The 18,708-nt window shown below is 36.7% G+C and overlaps 1 protein-coding gene across 8 annotated transcripts in view; it reads right to left on the bottom strand.

Moving 5' to 3' along the window:
- Window positions 1–18,708, bottom strand: part of RAPGEF6 (Rap guanine nucleotide exchange factor 6) — a 219,080-nt gene that overhangs the window by 64,727 nt on the left and 135,645 nt on the right. For all 8 annotated transcript variants that reach the window (XM_005682634.3, XM_005682636.3, XM_005682632.3 and 5 more), the window contains 6 exons: window positions 17,220–17,378; window positions 16,203–16,355; window positions 11,962–12,126; window positions 8,384–8,491; window positions 6,546–6,749; window positions 3,524–3,632 (listed from right to left, as the gene is read on the bottom strand). In XM_005682634.3, coding sequence (XP_005682691.1) covers window positions 3,524–3,632; window positions 6,546–6,749; window positions 8,384–8,491; window positions 11,962–12,126; window positions 16,203–16,355; window positions 17,220–17,378 — 898 coding nt within the window. The remainder of the gene's footprint in view (window positions 1–3,523; window positions 3,633–6,545; window positions 6,750–8,383; window positions 8,492–11,961; window positions 12,127–16,202; window positions 16,356–17,219; window positions 17,379–18,708) is intronic.

Genomic DNA, 18,708 nt, shown 5'->3' on the forward strand with positions numbered 1-18,708 from the left:
TCCCAGGGTCTATGATGTTAACCACTACATTATACTATCTCCATGTTTTTATATACAACCACATTTGATACTAGTTAATTATTATATGCCAGGAACAAAAAAACTTTAAAAGATATTGATGTTTTTAAACCTATGAAACAGAGCTGCAGAAACGGAATTGAGAAACTAATTTGTTTTAAGTGTCAGAATAACCTCTGCTTCCATATTTTTCAAAATTAGAATCCTTTCAGTTTAACCCAAAAGATGGCACTTCTAGATACTAGCCCAAAGTCTAGGAAATTCAAAAACTATGAATTTTTAGCATAGGTTTATTATGCTAAAAATAAGTAAGCTTATACAATATTTGTAAATTCCTAATAGACTGCTATATGCCAGATTTAGCATGATGTCATTTAATAAAAGGGACTCAAGTAAAAAGAGGAAAACCACCAAATGTTTCCTTTTCCATTATGACTAAGTGCAGTATTAGGAGAAGCCAAAGTAAGGGGAAACGTACACACACACACTTTTCCATAGGCAGAGCTTTCAAATTCAACTCTTATTTCTCAAAATTCAACCTAAATAATGTAGAGAATTTTTTCATTCTTACTACATAAAGACTCTTAAATTTTCTTTGATAGTTTCCAACTGTTATATTGTTTTTACTGTTGCCCTTCTCAAAATTTGAGAGAAAATCCTATGAAGACTAAGTTGCAGTCTTTCTCAAAAGCTTAAAAAAAAAAAAAACAAAAAAAACCACCACCAAATAGATTAAGTTAAAAGCAGAAGCTTAGACTTGCTGAATTCAAATAGTTACAAAATCAAAACACACTTAAAGTACCATACTGAAATCAGATTGATTATATTCTTTGCAGCTAAAGATGGAGAAGCTCTATACAGTCAGCAAAAACAAGAACAGGAGATGATTGTGGCTCAGATCATGAACCACATGATCTGCCCAAATTGCCAACTTAGGACTTAAATTGAAGAAAGTGGGGAAAACCACTAGACCATTCAGGTATGACCTAAATTAAATCCCTTATGATTATACAGTGGAAGTGAGAAATAGATTTAAGGGACTAGATCTGACAGACAAGAGTACCTGATGAACTATGGGTGGAGGTTCCTGACACTGTACAGGAGACAGGGATCAAGACCATCCCCATGGAAAAGAAATGCAAAAAAGCAACATGGCTGTCTGGGGAGGCCTTACAAATAGCTGTGAAAAGAAGAGAAGTGAAAAGCAAAGGAGAAAAGGAAAGATATAAGCATCTGAATGCAGAGTTCCAGAGAATAGCAAGGAGAGATAAGAAAGCCTTCCTCAGCGATCAATGCAAAGAAATAGAGGAAAACAACAGAATGGAAAAGACTAGGGATCTCTTCAAGAAAATTACAGATACCAAGGGAACATTTCATGCAAAGATGGGCTCAGTAAAGGACAGAAATGGTATGGACCTAACAGAAGCAGAAGATATTAAGAAAGGTGGCAAGAACACACAGAGGAACTGTATTAAAAAGATCTTCACGAACCTGATAATCATGACGGTGTGATCACTCACCTAGAGCCAGACATCCTGGAATGTGAAGTCAAGTGGGCTTTAGAAAGCATCACTAAGAACAAAGCTAGTGGAGGTGATGGAATTCCAGTGGAGCTATTTCAAATCCTGAAAGATGATGCTGTGAAAGTGCTGCACTCAATATGCCAGCAAATTTGGAAAACTCAGCAGTGGCCACAGGACTGGAAAAGGTCAGTTTTCATTCCAGTCCCAAAGAAAGGCAATGCCAAAGAATGCTCCAACTACCACACAATTGCACTCATCTCACATGTTAGCAAAGTAATGCTCAAAATTCTCCAAGCGAGGCTTCAGCAATACATGACCCGTGAACTTCCAGATGCTCAAGCTGGATTTAGAAAAGGCAGAGGAACCAGAGATCAAATTGCCAACATCTGCTGGATCATCAAAAAGGCAAGAGAGTTTAAGAAAAACATATATTTCTGCTTTGACTGTGTGGATCACAACAGACTGTGGAAAATTCTTAAAGAGATGGGAATAGCAGACCACCTGACCTGCCTCTTGAAAAACCTGTATGCAGGTCAGGAAGCAACAGTTAGAACTGGACATGGAACAACAGACTGGTTCCAAATAGGAAAAGGAGTACGTCAAGGCTGTATATTGTCACCCTGCTTCTTTAACTTATATGCAGAGTACATCATGAGAAATGCTGGGCTGGAGGAAGCACAAGCTGGAATCAAGATCGCCGGGAAAAATATCAATAACCTCAGATATGCAGATGACACCACCCTTATGGCAGAAAGTGAAGAAGAACTAAAGAGTCTCTTGATGAAAGTCAAAGCAGAGAGTGAAAAAGTTGGCTTAAAGCTCAACATTCAGAAAATGAAGATCATGGCATCCGGTCCCATCACTTCTTGGCAAATAGATGGGGAAACAGTGGAAACAGTGGCTGACTTTATTTTTGGGGGCTCCAAAATCACTGCAGATGGTGATTACAGCCATGAAATTAAAAGATATTTGTTCCTTGGTAAGAAAAGCTATGACCAACCTAGACAGCATATTAAAAAGCAGAGACATTACTTTGTCAACAAAGGGTCATCTAGTCAAGGCTATGGTTTTTCCAGTAGTCATTTATGGATGTGGGAGTTGGACTATAAAGAAAGCTGAGCACCAAAGGATTGATGCTTTTGAACTGTGGTGTTGGAGAAGACTCTTGAGAGTCCCTTAGACTGCAAGGAGATCCAACCAGTCCATCCTAAAGGAGATCAGTCCTGGGTGTTCACTGGAAGGACTGATGTTGAAGCTGAAACTCCAGTATTTTGGCCACCTGATGTAGAGAGTGGACTCACTGGAAAAGACCCTGATGCTGGGAAAGATTGAGGGCAGGAGGAGAAGGGGACGACAGAGGACGAGATGGTTGGATGGCATCACTAACTGAATGGACATGAGTTTGAGTCAACTCAAGTTGCTGATCGACAGGGAGGACTGGCGAGCTGCGGTTCATGGGGTTGCAAAGAGTCAGACACAACTGAGCGACTGAACTGAAGTGAACCAACAGTTTGACAAAGAAAGGCAGAGTATATTGCTCTTAAAAATCAGCAATTCACTGATTAATTACTTCAATGTTTTACTCTATTCATTTCCATAAAACAGCTAACTGGCACTGATACTGCTATTTCACTAGAGGTAGACTGATTTGCACTTTAGCAGGAAGAAAAAAAAGCCTATGACTTCTATGTTTCATTGAGTATTTCCAGGCGAAGTACAGTCCATAATACTGAGTAGACATTTTATAAATGACTAAGTGCAGTTGTATACTTATTTTAACGAAGAATTCAAAATAATTAAATACAAATAAAAAATGAAAATTCTAGAATACAGAATATTATATTCAAACATTAAAGATCCTATAATTTTCAAAAAGCTTAGATGGGAACATGTTTTAAGTATTTTTACTATCCTCCTTATCATTGTTGACTTTTTCTATTACCAAAAAAAGGGCTCAAATAGATTTTTACAACAAAACTCACCAAAAATGTTGGTCTTTACAGTAAGTGCAAGATGAGTATTATTCCTCAAAATTTCAAGGGCCTTCACAAACGTTATATTCTCAAAATTTTGTCCATTTACTTCCATTATCTTGAAGAAAGTGTTCAAAAAATACAAAGAAAGACAGAAACAGTATTAGTTATTTCTGCAGCCTTAAGTTTAATGGGTAAAAAAATAAAACTTAAATAAAATGTACCTATATGTGAACAATAGTTATCTGTGAGAAGTTGAATTACTGTCTAATAGCTTTTCTCTATATTGTGGTATTTTCCTAAATCTCTACTAAAAACATTTTTTTTTTTTTCAGTTCATTTCCTCTGGGATAATACTGGAAAAAAATTTAAAACATAATGTTATCAGCTCATAAAAATTATCACCTGTGTGTATGTGTATACAAATTTTAGTGAATTATTCTAAATGCAAATTTATTGCATTTAAAAAAAAGGTAAATTCATTTAAAAGTGGTATTCTAATTACAGCTCATACCATTTCCTGCCACTGACTGAATCAGGCAGTCAAAAAGCAACAAGCACAACTGTTACGGGCTCTTGTTCCATCTGACATTGTTGATCGTTCATACCGGGGCTTCACAAATCTAGCTGTACCTCAGAATCATCAGGAGTTTATTTAAAAAGTACTGATTCCAAGGAAAAAGGATAAAGAGACAAGACATGATGAGGGAAAAAAAGGCAGCACAGAGGATAGATCTTGAGGGCTGACACAGAGATTTCAAAAGGATAAAAAGGAGTGAAAAAAAATATTAGGAAAAGAAAAAGAAAAAAAAAATCACAGAAGTTAAATTTCCAGAGTTTAAAAAAGTCTACATACTGTCATGGATCATCTAATATCAGGGAATAAAATAAAAAGATCTATTTTTTTGTTTTTAACAGATCACTTGAATATTCTGAATTCCAGGGACTTAGAATAAAGACTCTATAAGCATCACTCTTGGGGATTTGTGGAGGTGGCCAAAGGCACCTAAAAAAGAAACAGAATGGCTTAGGCTTCTTTGGGACCATATTAAGATGATGTGATACCTTTCTGTGATATCAATATTCTGAGAGAAAAATGACTGTGATCAAAGATTTTTATCCTTCATTGAACAAAGATATCATTAGACATGTAAGGGACACAAAGCTAGAGTACTCATTCGCCCTTTCTGAAAGAAGTCCTAGAAAAGGTTACCAGAAGTACAGGAAGACAACTATGAAATAAATAAAAATAATGGCACCATGTGGCATAGACGAAGTAGAGGTGATCAATGTAAGCAGTAAGCAGGTGCAAAATGATTCTTAGTAATAAGCTTATGAAACTTTATGCAGATGCCAAAGTACTCTTAAAAAAGAATATTCACAATATTAAAAAATGACTTATTGAAAATCTCAGATAATTTCAACCATACTTGGCAGGCCTGAGGGAAGAAGTAAAGTAACAATAAATTTCTCTCCTCTCTCAGGAATGAAACTGCTGAAGTATTCTTTTCTTTTTCTTCTTTGAAGAATGAGATTCTTCAACATATTTACCAAAAAATACTTGACCAATAAATATATGACTCCAAATTCCTGGCAACTAGATATTCTTAATGAGTAGTCTGAGTAAAGCCCAGAAATCTCTATTCTAAAAAGCTCCCTTAGAGGAAGGAGAGTATCATTAAAACTTTGTGTCAGAGTTTCTTTTTTAAAAGTATATCATTTATTCTTAAATTTTAAAGTATTTTATTATAACATATGATTCACTTATATTAGTTTCTTAACTCCCTGCACTACTGATATTTAGATACTGATATTTGGGCTGGATAACTGCCATGTGGCTGCTTTGTCACGGGGTGTTCCTGGCTATTCAGCAGTATTCCTGGCCTCTATCCACTACATGCCAGTAGTAATTCCCAAGTCATGACAATCAAAAATAACTCCAGACATTACCAAATGTCTCCTGGGTGACAAAATTACTGCTGGTTGAAAGCCACTGTTTTAAAGTACAGAACTTTTAATAATGTGAATGCATGCCTGCTTGCTTGATTTATGTCATGCCATGTGGCATGTGGGATCTTAGTTCCCTGACAAGGGATTGAACCTGTGCCCCTTGCAGTAGAAGCACAGACTCTTTTAACCAGTGAACCACCAGAGAAGTCCCTGTGAATGCCTTCTTAATTAAAAAACAAAACCCACCACGGTGTGGTTATAAGTAAAATAAAGTCACATTCTAAATGAATGCATAAACAAACAAAAACTTTAAGTGGAAGAAAGTCAGCTTTCCAAATGATTTAGCTAGAAGAGAAACCACTCTGGTATACATGAGACTTTGAGAGCTTTGTTCAAAATACAAATGCCCAGTCCTTAACTCTGCAGAATGTGATTACTATGATTACTAAGACTGAGGTATTATATTTTTTTTAGTAACAAAGTTGTCAGCAATTTCATTTTTGAAAATATATTTTTCTATAGTTTACTAATGCCTCCATGGAGAGAATAAATCCCTATCTACTTACTCCCAGTATCTCCCCTTCCTTTTCCTAATCCTTCAACCAGCTCACTCTACTTAACGGATGTACCGAATAGTTTTGTTACCATATGAACATTATTTAAAACAAAACCATCATTTATGATAAATCTTTGGCCACTTAATTTTAGAGTGGTATGGATAAAAGTGCTTACTCCTTTTAAACATGCAAGGGTGCTAACTCTCTTACTGATCTTTCTGGAATACTGCGAAGTTGCCAAATGACAGAGTTTCCTAATACTAGGAGGATGGGCAGGACCATTCAGATTGATAGTGGCCAGACTACCAGGCTGTTTCTGGACCTGCTATATCGAATTTTCCATTAAGAGTAATAGATATATGACAAACACATTTTAAAAATAAACCATTTAAAAATACCACCTCTAAAAAAAGGTTTCAAAGGTATTTCCTTAAATTGATCATGCTTACTAGAATATTATCATATAAGAAAAGTAGCACTCCTATTACTTATAAAAAGGCTTTAAATGGTTGTTATTTACTTACTTGATCACCACGTTTCAGTCCTGCATCAGCAGCTTTGCTACTAGGTTCCACACTTTCAACAAAAATACCAAATCCCTTCTCACTCCCTCCACTTAGGCTGAAATGCAGAGGTGACTCCCGGGAAGCTTTCTGCAGAACAACCTGTCTCCATTTAGCCTTTGCAGCACACGCAATATTCAATAACCGGAGATGACCATTCATTTTCTACAAAGTAGAAAGGGGTAACATATATATATATATAAATGTATATTATTTTTTTCTATAGGCTTTAAAAAATATAACCTAAAATTATTACAACTAGAGTAAATAAAGAATATATAAGTATGGGTAAATAAAACTGAAAGAAAGAAACCTTCCACCCTAGAGCACTCTCAAGAATAAAGATCCCTTGATATGGTTTTTTAAAATTTCTTGATAATCACAAGTTAGAAAAGATTTCAAAGTGATGTCTTACTCAGATAGTGATGACAAAAAAATTTCTTCATTTTCTGAATCTAATAACACATTCTGTATTACTATCCTGCTTATCTCCTAGCTGTTACATAAAACCAGAATATTTTTACACTTTTATTTAAAACCTTAAAGGACTTCAACCACCTTCCCAAACACTGTCTAATACTCACACACATGCAAGTCTCCATCTCTTTCAGAAATATTATTCTTATAATTTAGATCTTCCTATATTATTTTAGATCTTCATTAAACTCAGCAATATTTTAACTTTCAAGTTCTATATCACGTTAATGTACCAGCTGAGAATTCAACTATTCTCAAATAGTGTATCAAATTAAATCTCATGTCCATAACAAAAAGCTAAAGTTTTTCTCAGGGTAGAAACCAAGTTTTACACCTCTTCTGATCCTATATAACAGCTTGGAGTATACAGCAGAATTCAGTAAATATTTGATGACTGACTTAATAACTGGGGGAAAAAAATCCCATGATTGCAAGATAGTTTCTATTTTTCATAAGTCCCTTGAATATTTATAGAGCCAGCAATGGAAGCACCAAATGATGTTGGTGAGCCTCAATGGGCCTCTTAATCAAGTTCCCTGTTCACTCTCCCCATTTTGCATAGAGCAGATGTGCTGCTGAATAGGCTACAGGAACCAAGAGGTAAGGAAAGAGACAAAACTATCTGAAATTTCCCCTTCTTTATTCAACTTAATCCACTTCTACTCTGTAATAACAATGGTGCCGCGCCAGGTTTTGTTTGCAGATTCTTATATTCAGAGCTCACTATAACCCTCAAGACAATCCCAACAACCTAGAGGCTACTACCCATAAAATAAGACAATGGAGGCATATAAGGTTGGACAATCTTTCCAAGTTCACGTATCTACCAAGTGGTAAAGTCTGAATGTTGTTAATTCAGGCAATCTAACTCCTGAGCTGCATTATTATTTATTTCCTAAAAATTCAAGTTGCTTGGAACAGACAACTGAGTTGCAGTTCAAAATTTTTATATCTAATATGAAGAATAAATAGATTTACAAACAGCTACCATCAAAGTTAAGAAGACCTTGAGGGTATTATCTGAGGTGTTGTATATTAAAAACAAATGAAATCACATGCAGAAGGGAGATTTAGAAAGTCTAATGTAGGTCTGATAAATATGTGTATTTGAATGCCTAAATCAGTGAAGACTCTGGAAGAAGCATGATCTTTGTTTGGGTTGAAGCAGCAGAGGATGAGCCCAAGTTTAGAATACAAATTTGAAAGTTCTCAGAAGACAGGAAAAGATGAAAGCTATTCTGAGTTGCAATTCTTCAGCAGGGGGACAGAAGAGATTGGTAAGAATCCCCAAACCCTGAAGAAGATAAAATTCGGAGCCTTACTGTATCTTCCAGATTTTTTTCAAATTCCTCTAGAAATCGAGTCATAGCAGGATCACCTTCAAAATCATTGAAATGATTATTTACCCATAATAATACAATCCGTGTCACCTGTGGAAACATGGAAGAAGCAGCATACGATTATATGAGAGGAATTCTTCCTGCAAAAATAAAGTCCTAAAAGCAAGTCCTAAACTGAGGAACAACTGAGCTTTATGGCTAAGCCCTCTGCCCACCCTCTCACATATGAAAGGCTCATTCTAACAGAGAGGAACATTTTAGTTTGAGCTTTTGCTTCCTTATATAATAGAGAGAACCAAGCCTCTGCTTTCACTGAGAAGACAAGCCTGTATACTAACATGTAAGAAGTACATGGGAATGCAAACTTCTAAGGGCAGGCAAATGTCAAGTATTTCTTTAGCTGAGACCATTTCACTGAAACTATAACAAAAATTTGAAATCTCCTTAGTAAACACTATAATTTTCAAAGTTGGGAATTTATTACTTTGTTAACCTGTGTTACAGATTAACAAAAAAGTTAAAAACAAACAAATTAATGTTCAATTAAATAATGTGCTTACAGTGAACTCTATCTACTCAATGCTCTGTGGTGAACTAATATTGGAAAGAAATCCAAAAAAGGGGGAGATATAGGTATACTTATATCTGACTCACTGTGCTGAATCAGTACAGCAGAAACTAATACAACACTATAAAGCAACTATAGTCCAACAAACATAAAAAAAATTAAGAACATTAAGAAACATTCTGAGCATTAAGAAAACACAGGAGCCAAGATAAATCTAAAGAAATAAAACCAGAGATTTCTCCAAAATCTAAATTTTAAAAAAAAGTGCCTAACAATAGAAATAATTTAAGTCATACACTTTAAAACTGTGGTAAAATAACACATAAAATCCACTATTTTAACCATTTTTAAGCGTACAACCCAGTGGCATTTAGCCCATTCTCAGTCGTGGACAGTCATCCCCAAGTGACCTAGTTCCAGAGCACTATCACCACCACAAAAGAAAATCCCATTCCCAATAAGCAGCCACCTACCATTCTGGCCTCTTTCCAGCCCAGAACAGCTTCTGTTTGCTTTTCTGCCTCTCTGATTTGTCACTCAATATGTGATCTTTTATGACTGGCTTGACTTAGTACATTTTCAAGGCTTATAACATGTTGCAGCATGTATCAGTATTTCATTTTTTTTAATGGTGGTGGTTTAGTTGCTCTGTGTCCAACTCTTGTGACCCCATGGACTGCAGCCCGCCAGGATCCTCTGTCCATGGGATTTTCTAGGCAAGAATACTGGAGTGGGTTGCCATGTTCTTCTCCAGGGAATCTTCCCGACTCAGGGATTGAACCTGGGTCTCCTGCACTGCAGATTCTTTATCAACTTTTTTATAGCTGAATAATATTTCATTATATAGTATGCAATATTTTGCTTATCCATTCATCAGCTGATGGACATTTGGGTTGTTTCCACCTTTTGGCCATCATCAATAGTGCTACTATGAACACTTGTTTACAAACTTTTGCTTGCACACCTATTACCTATTTTGGCTATATACTTCAGGAGTAGAACTACTGGATTACACCGTAATTCTATGCTTAACTTTTGGGAGAACTGCTGAGCTGTTTTCCATAGCAGCTATACCATTTTACATTACTACAAGCAATGTATGGAAATTTCATTTCCTCCACATCAACATCCTCGAAATCATTGGTATTTCCTTTAAGTCATCTTAGTAGGTATGAAGCAGAATATCACTGTGGTTTTGATTTGCATTTCCCATGTCTAATGACACTGAACACCTATTGCATGTGATTGCTGGCCATTCATATCTCTTCTTGGGAGAAATACCTATTTGAGTCCTTTGTCTATTTTTAAATCATACTGGCTTTTTGTTGTTGAGTTGTAAGAGTTTTTTCATACATTCTGAATACTAGATCCTTGTCAGACATACGATTTGCAAACATATTTTCCTATTCCATGTGTTGTTCTGCTTTTCCTGATAGTTCCTTTAATGTGAAAATGTTTTAATTTTGATGAAATTCTATATATCCATTGCTCAAGTCTGTGCTTTGCACTAAAAAACTATCGTTTAATCCAAAGTCGTTTTTTTTTTTAACTCCTTCTTTTCTTTGAAGAATATTATAGTTTTAGCTCTTACATTAAGTCTCTGATCCATTTTGAGCCAACACTGAATATGGTATAAGGTAAAGGTTAAACTTCATCCTTTTACACATGAATATTGAGCTGTCCCTAAGTCATGTTTTTGTTCATTCTCTAGCATGCCTTTATTTCCTCAGCAATCTAAGTAACTATATATAATTTCAAAAACAAGGGAAAGGCAAGCCTGTAGTTTTGGACACTTACTGTATCTAACGTATTTCCTTTAAAGTATAACTCAGAGCTTCCCAGGTGGTACTAGTGGTAAAGAACTCGCCTGCCAATGCAGGATACAAAAGAGATTAGGGTTTGATCCCTGGGTTGGGAAGATTCCCTGGAGGAGGGCATGGCAACCCATTCCAGTATTCTTGCTTAGAGAATCCCATGGACAGAGGAGCCTGGGAGGCTACTGTCCATAGGGTTGCATAGAGTTGGACAGGACTAAAGCGATTTAGCAAAAACTAGAACTCAGAAAGATATGCCAGGCAACTATGGCTCTACTTTTATTTTTCTTAAAATAACTAACTTCCTGAGGTAGTTTATCGGTAGTTATGTACCAGTAAGCTGAAGTATTACTAGTTTTTCCATGAAAAGTATAAACACTCCATTAAAAAAGTTAAGATAATCTATTTAAATGTTAAATGCAAAAAAAAAAAAAAAAAATCCTCAATGCCACAACTAAATGTGTTACAGCAGTGATAAACTAAAAAAGATAAAATTTTTAAATGATTATGAAGTCTTTTAACTCAGAAAAATCAATGTTTTTCTATTTAGATTGTTTCTAAGCCCTCTTGAAAAAATGTACTTGGTGAATATTCTTTCTAAACTTTTAAATGTTTTACTGATTTCTGAAACCACCAAGTATTTTGATTGCTGCTGCTGCTAAGTCACTTCAGTCATGTCTGACTGTGTGTGACCCCACAGATGACAGCCTACCAGGATCCTCCGCCCCTGGGATTCTCCAGGAAACAACACTGGAGTGGGTGGCCATTTCCTTCTCCAATGCATGAAAGTGAAAAGTGAAAGTGAAGTCACTCAGTCATGACCGGCCCTTCGTGACTCTGGACTGCAGCCCATCAGGCTCCTCCATCCAGGTGATTTTCCAGGCAAGAGTACTGGAGCGGGTTCCCACTGCCTTCTCCAAAAGTGCAAGACTATTATCCTGCATCTTCTGAATTTATAACTACACCACAGCCTGATTTCAGTTTCTGCCTTTTAGAAGGCAAAATAATCTACTTTTTACAAGCTATTTTGTCATAAAAGTAACCAGATATGTCTACTGATTCACTATTTTTTTAGGTGAATTGAATCTTATCAAAATAAGCATTTAATTTGTCAACTGCAAAAGGTTTTGGGGGAATATAAAGGTTAAAATCACTTTCATGCCCTTTATAATACCAACCTTATCCCTTAAGCTGTCAATTTTAAACCATTCCAACAGTTTGGTCCCAACATCCAAAGGACTTGCAAGAAATGTTCTATAAGTTAATAGGAAATCTTCTATATAAGTTGGGTCCACAATGGAATGTTCTTCTATTAAATGCATGATGAGACGCTCAGGTGTTCCCTAAAAATCAAAACAAAGAAAGAATTAGAAAATAAAAAAGTAGCTCAGGAACCAAGTAACTCCTATTGATTACTTCCCTTTGTAGCTCTCGATTATAAAGTCCTCAAAGTAAAGTTTCATCTTTAAAACTCTCAGCACTGGAAGCAGGTAGTGTCTCTAGGTTGTAGACCATCATCACGGAGAAGTTTAGAGAGAAATAAGGCAGAGGAATAAACATGCACAACAGCATTACCTTGGCTGTAGCGGTTTCATCCGTATTTCATTATAGCTATGGGGTGATGATATAATGACTATCTTGAGTAAAGAGAAGGAAGAGGGACGCCTCTGCTAGTCCAGGGATTAAGAATCTGCCTTGCAAAGCAAGGGAAATCAGTTCAATCCCTGGTCTAGGAAGATCCCACATGACATGTTGCAACTAAGCCTGTGCACCACAACTACTAGCCGTGCTCTAGAGTCTGAGAGCCCTAACTACTGAACCCACGCACAGCAACCGCTGAAACCTGTAAGCCTGCAGCCTGTGTTCCACAACAAGAGAAGTCACCACATGACAATAAGAAGCCTGCACGGAACAATGAAGGGCAGTCCCCTACTTCCACAACTAGAGAAAGCCCCCGTGCATCAACAAAGATCCTCCACAGGCAAAAAGTAAAATAAATAAATAAGAGAAGAAAGAGGTGAGAGTTAAAGAAAATAAATAAGCAAAGCTTTCTTCCGAATTTAATCATCCTAAATTCCCTTCTGTTCCAGGTTATGGGAACACACAGTTCAAGACAGCTTGTTTTATTACTGTCACTTCTTGAACAGAGGTTTCCTCTTCTGTGGTTTCTCCATTCCCGTTTGCCAGAGGAACCAGAAGTCCTACAGACATTTTTTACATGCACTCAGTTTAACTGCTTGCCTGTTTCCCAATTTATAAAAAGGAATGAAAGTAAAATTTATCTATTGCTCCTCTCTGAATTCCTGAATCACTGTTAAAATTTATTACCCTAGCAGCATCTTAAAAAATGGGTATGCAGAACAAATACAGAAATAAACCAGGTATTAAGCCAAATATAAAAACCAATTGTTGCCCATAATGTGAGATTTCAATTTGGTGCATTCATCCTAACGATTTCATTGGCCAGAATTACTGCATGACAAATATACATTACTACTAACAATGTTCTTGTTTAAAAATTTATTACAAGATTAAAAAAGGGTACCCACTGCCAATCAGGTATGTAAATCATTTCTCTAGAAGGAAGTCAGAGGAAAGGCTCTTCAAGTTACCTATTTAAGGGACAAGACAATCACAGGTCATTCCTATTCTTCTCCCACCTTCAAAAACATTCTAAGAATTCCAAATTGTGTCTGTCATTCTGGCAAATCACAATTTGACATCACTTAAATCCGGTTCTCAGATCATACATAGCTATGCCAGTGGTGAAAATGACTGACATATTAAAGAAAAGCTGTTATTCTGATTAAGTAAATAACTGAGGAGGGATATCTGTGGAGATTAGGTTGTATTTTAAAAAGCAGTATTTAATGCCAAGTTCCATAATCATGCAGAGGCACCTACCAAACTGCTCACTAGCATCCAATACGGTGGGATGCTGGGAGACAGGTATGCCAAGTGGGCAGGTGAAGGAGATGGCTAGCTGGTAGGGTTTGGTTACGATGAGCAAGCAAGTAAATATACAGAGCATAACAAGAGTCACTGTTATTTACAACGAAGGAAAGGAAAAGGCTACAAAACTGACTCTGTGGGACAGTACTAGAACTGGGAGTCCTGGTATAAGCTCATGACTGAGACAGACAGATATATAAAGGTACAGATGTGCATGAATTTACAGCAGTTAGATACATATTCCTACCTCCCTGAGGAAAGGCTTTAGAAGTAATGACACCACAGTAGCAGTGAACAGAGTGAGTGCCCCGATTTAGGTTTTTAAATGCTATTAGCTACTAGGAGGATCCAGGGCTCTTTGGAGCAATGATTGATTTCTAAGCAGGGGCAGGAAAAGTAAAAGATGACCCTGGAACATCTTGTTTTGCCAGGTAACAAAGAAGCTCTCAAAAATGATGGGAACATATCAGAAGAATATAGGAATCAACAACCTTAAGAGGGTCCCACCAGCTAAATCTGGGACAATCAGACAATCAGAACAATGCTGATGGTAAAGAAATACATGAGGCCAATATAATCAAAGAGGAGAGAATGCCCATTCTTAGAGCAGAATGACAATAAAATAATGGAAATAGAAAATCACCATTTCAGGCAGGAGTAGTCAATCTAAGAAAGACTGGTGAATAGAGGTCTGCAAGACATACTGACACTATCCTAGAACATAAATGCTTCAAATGTTTATCAATTACAATGGGTAAAATGGTGATTTCACAGTAAGGAAACTTGACAGACACCAACAGGACCAGGTGATTAAGATTAACTTCACTAGTGGTAGCAGGGGTGGACACTGTGCCCCCTGAGAAGATGTACTGAGAAGAGCAGGACATTATTTCTGCAGGGTTCCAGCCAGGAAAGTATAACTTTAGTCTGGGCATGAGGAAACACCGCACAGATCTAGTCGGGGATCATACTGCACACTATAAGGTCTATATTCATCAAAATTGCTGAGAATGTGACAAAGGAATAACTATTCCTGGAGTAGACTTAAGTGACATGACAACTAAATGCAACTGTGTGCCTGGATGAGACTGAGCCAAAAATGAAAAAAACCCATTTTGGGGAGAACTGGTGAAAATCTAAACGCGGTCTGTGGGCTGAATGGCTTTACTTTATCAATGTTCATTTCCTAACTTGAAGGGTTCCATGGTGTTTATGTAGGAGACTGTTCTTCTTCTTAGGAAGTACACAATGAAATATTTTGGATTAATTATGCATCACATTTGCAGATTGCTCTCAAAAGACTGGAAAAAAAACTGATGAAAATGGAGAAAATGCAAGGAAATGTTAACAGTGGGGGAATCTGAGTCAGGATACTCTATACTGTTCTTGCAACTTTTCTGTAAGTTTGAAATTATTAAAAAAAAGGGGGGGCCTCAACATGCGCCTTCATAAAGAGACAGCCTGTGACAATCCACACATATATTCGAATTTTTTCCTACACAGAAAGCTTACACTCATCAGCTTAGGAAAAGGAGTGTTTAGAAATAGCCTGACTCTTAAAGAATATCTGATCTGACCAACCAGTCCCTCTTATTGTTAAATAAACAGCTGCACTTACAATGAAAAATAACACATTTAGTTATTTTGCAACCAAGACTAGCTTGAAAAGAAAAAAAAAAAGGTCAAGCATTTATTTCCTGTCTTCCAACTATAATTGCTCTATTTTACATCTGTGTGTGCTCAGTCATGTCTGACTCTTTGTGATCCATGGACTGTAGCCCGCCAGGCTCCTCTGTCCATGGTATTTTCAAGGCAAGAATACTGGAGTGGGTTCCCATTTCCTTCTCGAGATTCAGATGCCATTAAGACAGGCAGATGGGAGAGTGGAAGGCAAGGGGGCAAGGATCAGAGGGGAGAGGGCATCAGAGAAGGGAAAACAACATGGGTATTAATACTTAGACTTACAGCATGCTAAGGCTTTTGATTTGCCACATTTAGCCCTAATAAAGACCTGCCATAGCATCCCCATTTTCAGATAAGAAAACTGAGGTTCAGAGACGCTAATGTCTGTTTCAGTGACACAGAGATCCCATAAGCACTCTCCATCTTCATCTAGGATTCTTGTACGCTGATGGCTGCTCCTTTCAATTTCTGTTTTGTTTCTAAATATTGCTATCTTTGATGAAATTAACTCCCATTATTGATGAATCATAAATTTGAGAAGGAAAATTTTGACTGGTATATTCTAAGTAATATCCTTTCATACTGATATTACATGGCAGTGCCTTCCTTACCCAATAAAATACTGTGAAAAACCAACTAAGAAAAAGTCAAAATTTCACATTTATATACACTGGATCCCAAAGTTAGTGAATTACCTTGCACTACTTAATAAGCACTTCAAAGTCTTTTAAACAAGATGAAGGTTTTATTCTATCAATAAGAATAGTAAGTAAAACACACTCACCTTAATTACAATGTGTCCTTTCCTGGTTCCACTTCGATCCAGTTCACGATGCTCATGTACCATAACAATTTCTCCCTTTTCCTCAACTTTATGGGTATTTTTTTCAACATGATTCAAAATTCTCCAATAATCCTGCTGGGCTATGCAGACAAACTGTCCAAGAACAACGTGGGGACAATTAATAAACCTATAATACATAAATATATCACTATGCACCAAGGCAGAGCACAAAGGTAAGAACTCAAGTGACATCAGTTCTTTTTTATTTATCCCCTTTACTCCTTAACAAAAATCAAGGTAAAAAAGAAAAATAAATCATGCACAAAGAGACCAAAGAAGTTAAATCCGTGTGAATTCTGTTCTAAAAGGAGAAGTAAGCATATACTTCTTTCAAAACTGACACTATGCAAAGAAAACATGAAGCAGGAGTAAGTTAGAAACAAACAACTCAGAAGTTCCTATTTCTTCCTCTACTGGAAAAAAACAAAACAAAACAAAAAGGAGACTGAGCTGGCTAATATCACATAGATATTTAACAAATAAATTATTGGGTATACTCTCTTTAAAATATGTATAGTTTAATTCCACAAATATTTGGATCAGATATAAAATCTACTTTCCTTTATTAACTGTGAGTTTTTCAAACTTATAATTCTCAAATCAAGCTATTTTATTTTGAGGAAGGAAAAAGGCTCAGCCATTTAAAATCAAGAAACAGGAGAACCAAAAAAAAAACCAAAACACCCCAGAAACAAAAGAACATACACTGCTATATTTAAAATGGATAACCAACAAGGACCTGCTGTACAGCACAGGGAACTTGGCTCAATGTTATGTGGCAGCCAGGGTGGGAGTGCAGTTTGAGGGAGAGTAGATACAACATTTATGTGCAACTGAAACTATCCTTCACTGTCTACCTGAAACTATCCTAAATAATCCCCTTTACTCCAATATAAAATAAAAAAATTAAAAAAAAAAAAAAAAGAAACAAGAGAACATGACCAGAGATAAGCTTACCTGACAGTCATCTACTTTAGTCCTAACAACTCCATGCATGTACTGTTTATCCAGAGTGGGTGTGATTCCAAAACTATTTCCCATAAAGAGATTGTCAACTTTTCCATCTGGATAACTGATTTCCACAGTGCCATTTAAAATAACATACCATGAATCAAGCTATAGAGAAGACGACAGGTTTTAAGAATCGTTGAGAAAAGATGATTATATGTTAACTTTGAAAAATAATCAATACATATAACTCGTAAAATTTATAAAAGATCTCATTATATTATCAAATATTCCATCAGATCAGAATATATTACTAAATAACACCCTGTTTCTGTTAAGGAAACGACTACAGTTTATTTTACTCTTTCTTCTTTTAGTCACCCAATGAAATCAGGGACCCTTATAACTGACCAAAATACTCTAAGACAAAATAACGTTATGGCTAAGGCCACAGTTTAGTCACTTAGTCTTGTCTAACTCTTTGAGACCCCATGGACTGCAGCATGCAAGGCTTCCCTGTCCATCACCAACTCCCGAGCTTGCTCAAACTCATGAGCAAGCTTATCACCATTGAGTCGGTGATGCCATCCAACCATCTCATCCTCTGTTGTCCCCTTCTCCTCCTGCCCTCAATCTTTCCCAGCATCAGAGTCTTTTCCAGTGAGTCAGCTCTTCACATCAGGTGGCCAAAGTGTTGGAGTTTCAGCTTCAGCATCAGTCCTTCCAACAAATATTCAGGACTGATTTCCGTGAGGACTGAGTAGTTTCATCTCCTTGCAGTCTCAAGAGTCTTCTCCAACACCACAGTTTAGAAGCATCAATTTTTGGTGCTTTCTTTATAGTCCAACTCTCATATCCATACATGACCACTGCAAAAACCATAGCCTTGACTAGACGGACCTTTGTTGGCAAAGTAATGTCTCTGCCTTTTAATATGCTGTCTAGGTTGGTCATAGCTTTTCTTCGAAGGAGCAAGTGTCTTTTAATTTCATGGCTGCAGTCACCATCTGCAGCGATTTTGAAAATCACCAAGAAAATAAATTCTGTCACTGTTGCCATTGTTTCTCCATCTATTTGTGATGGACCGGATTCCATGATCTTAATTTTTTGAGTGTTGAGCTTTAAGCCAGCTTTTTCACTCTCCTCTTTCACTTTCATCAAGAGGCACTTTAGTTTCTCTCCACTTTCTGTTATTAGGGATGTATCATTTGCGTATGTGAAGTTATTGATACTTCTCCCAGAAATCTTGATTCCAGCTTGTGCTTCATCCAGCCCAGCATTTCACAAGATGTATTCTGTATATAAGTTAAATAAGCAGGGTGACAATATGCAGCCTTGACAGACTCCTTCCCATTTTGGAACCAGTCTGCTGTTCCATGTCCAATTCTAACTTGCTTCTTGACCTGCATACAGATTTCTCTGGAGGCAGGTAAGATGGTCTGGTATTCCCATTTCTTAAAGAATTTTCCTCAGTTTGTTGTGATCTACACAGTCAAAG

This window comes from Capra hircus, chromosome 7 (genome assembly GCF_001704415.2).
Source record: "Capra hircus breed San Clemente chromosome 7, ASM170441v1, whole genome shotgun sequence".
In the NCBI taxonomy this organism is placed as follows: domain Eukaryota; kingdom Metazoa; phylum Chordata; class Mammalia; order Artiodactyla; family Bovidae; genus Capra; species Capra hircus.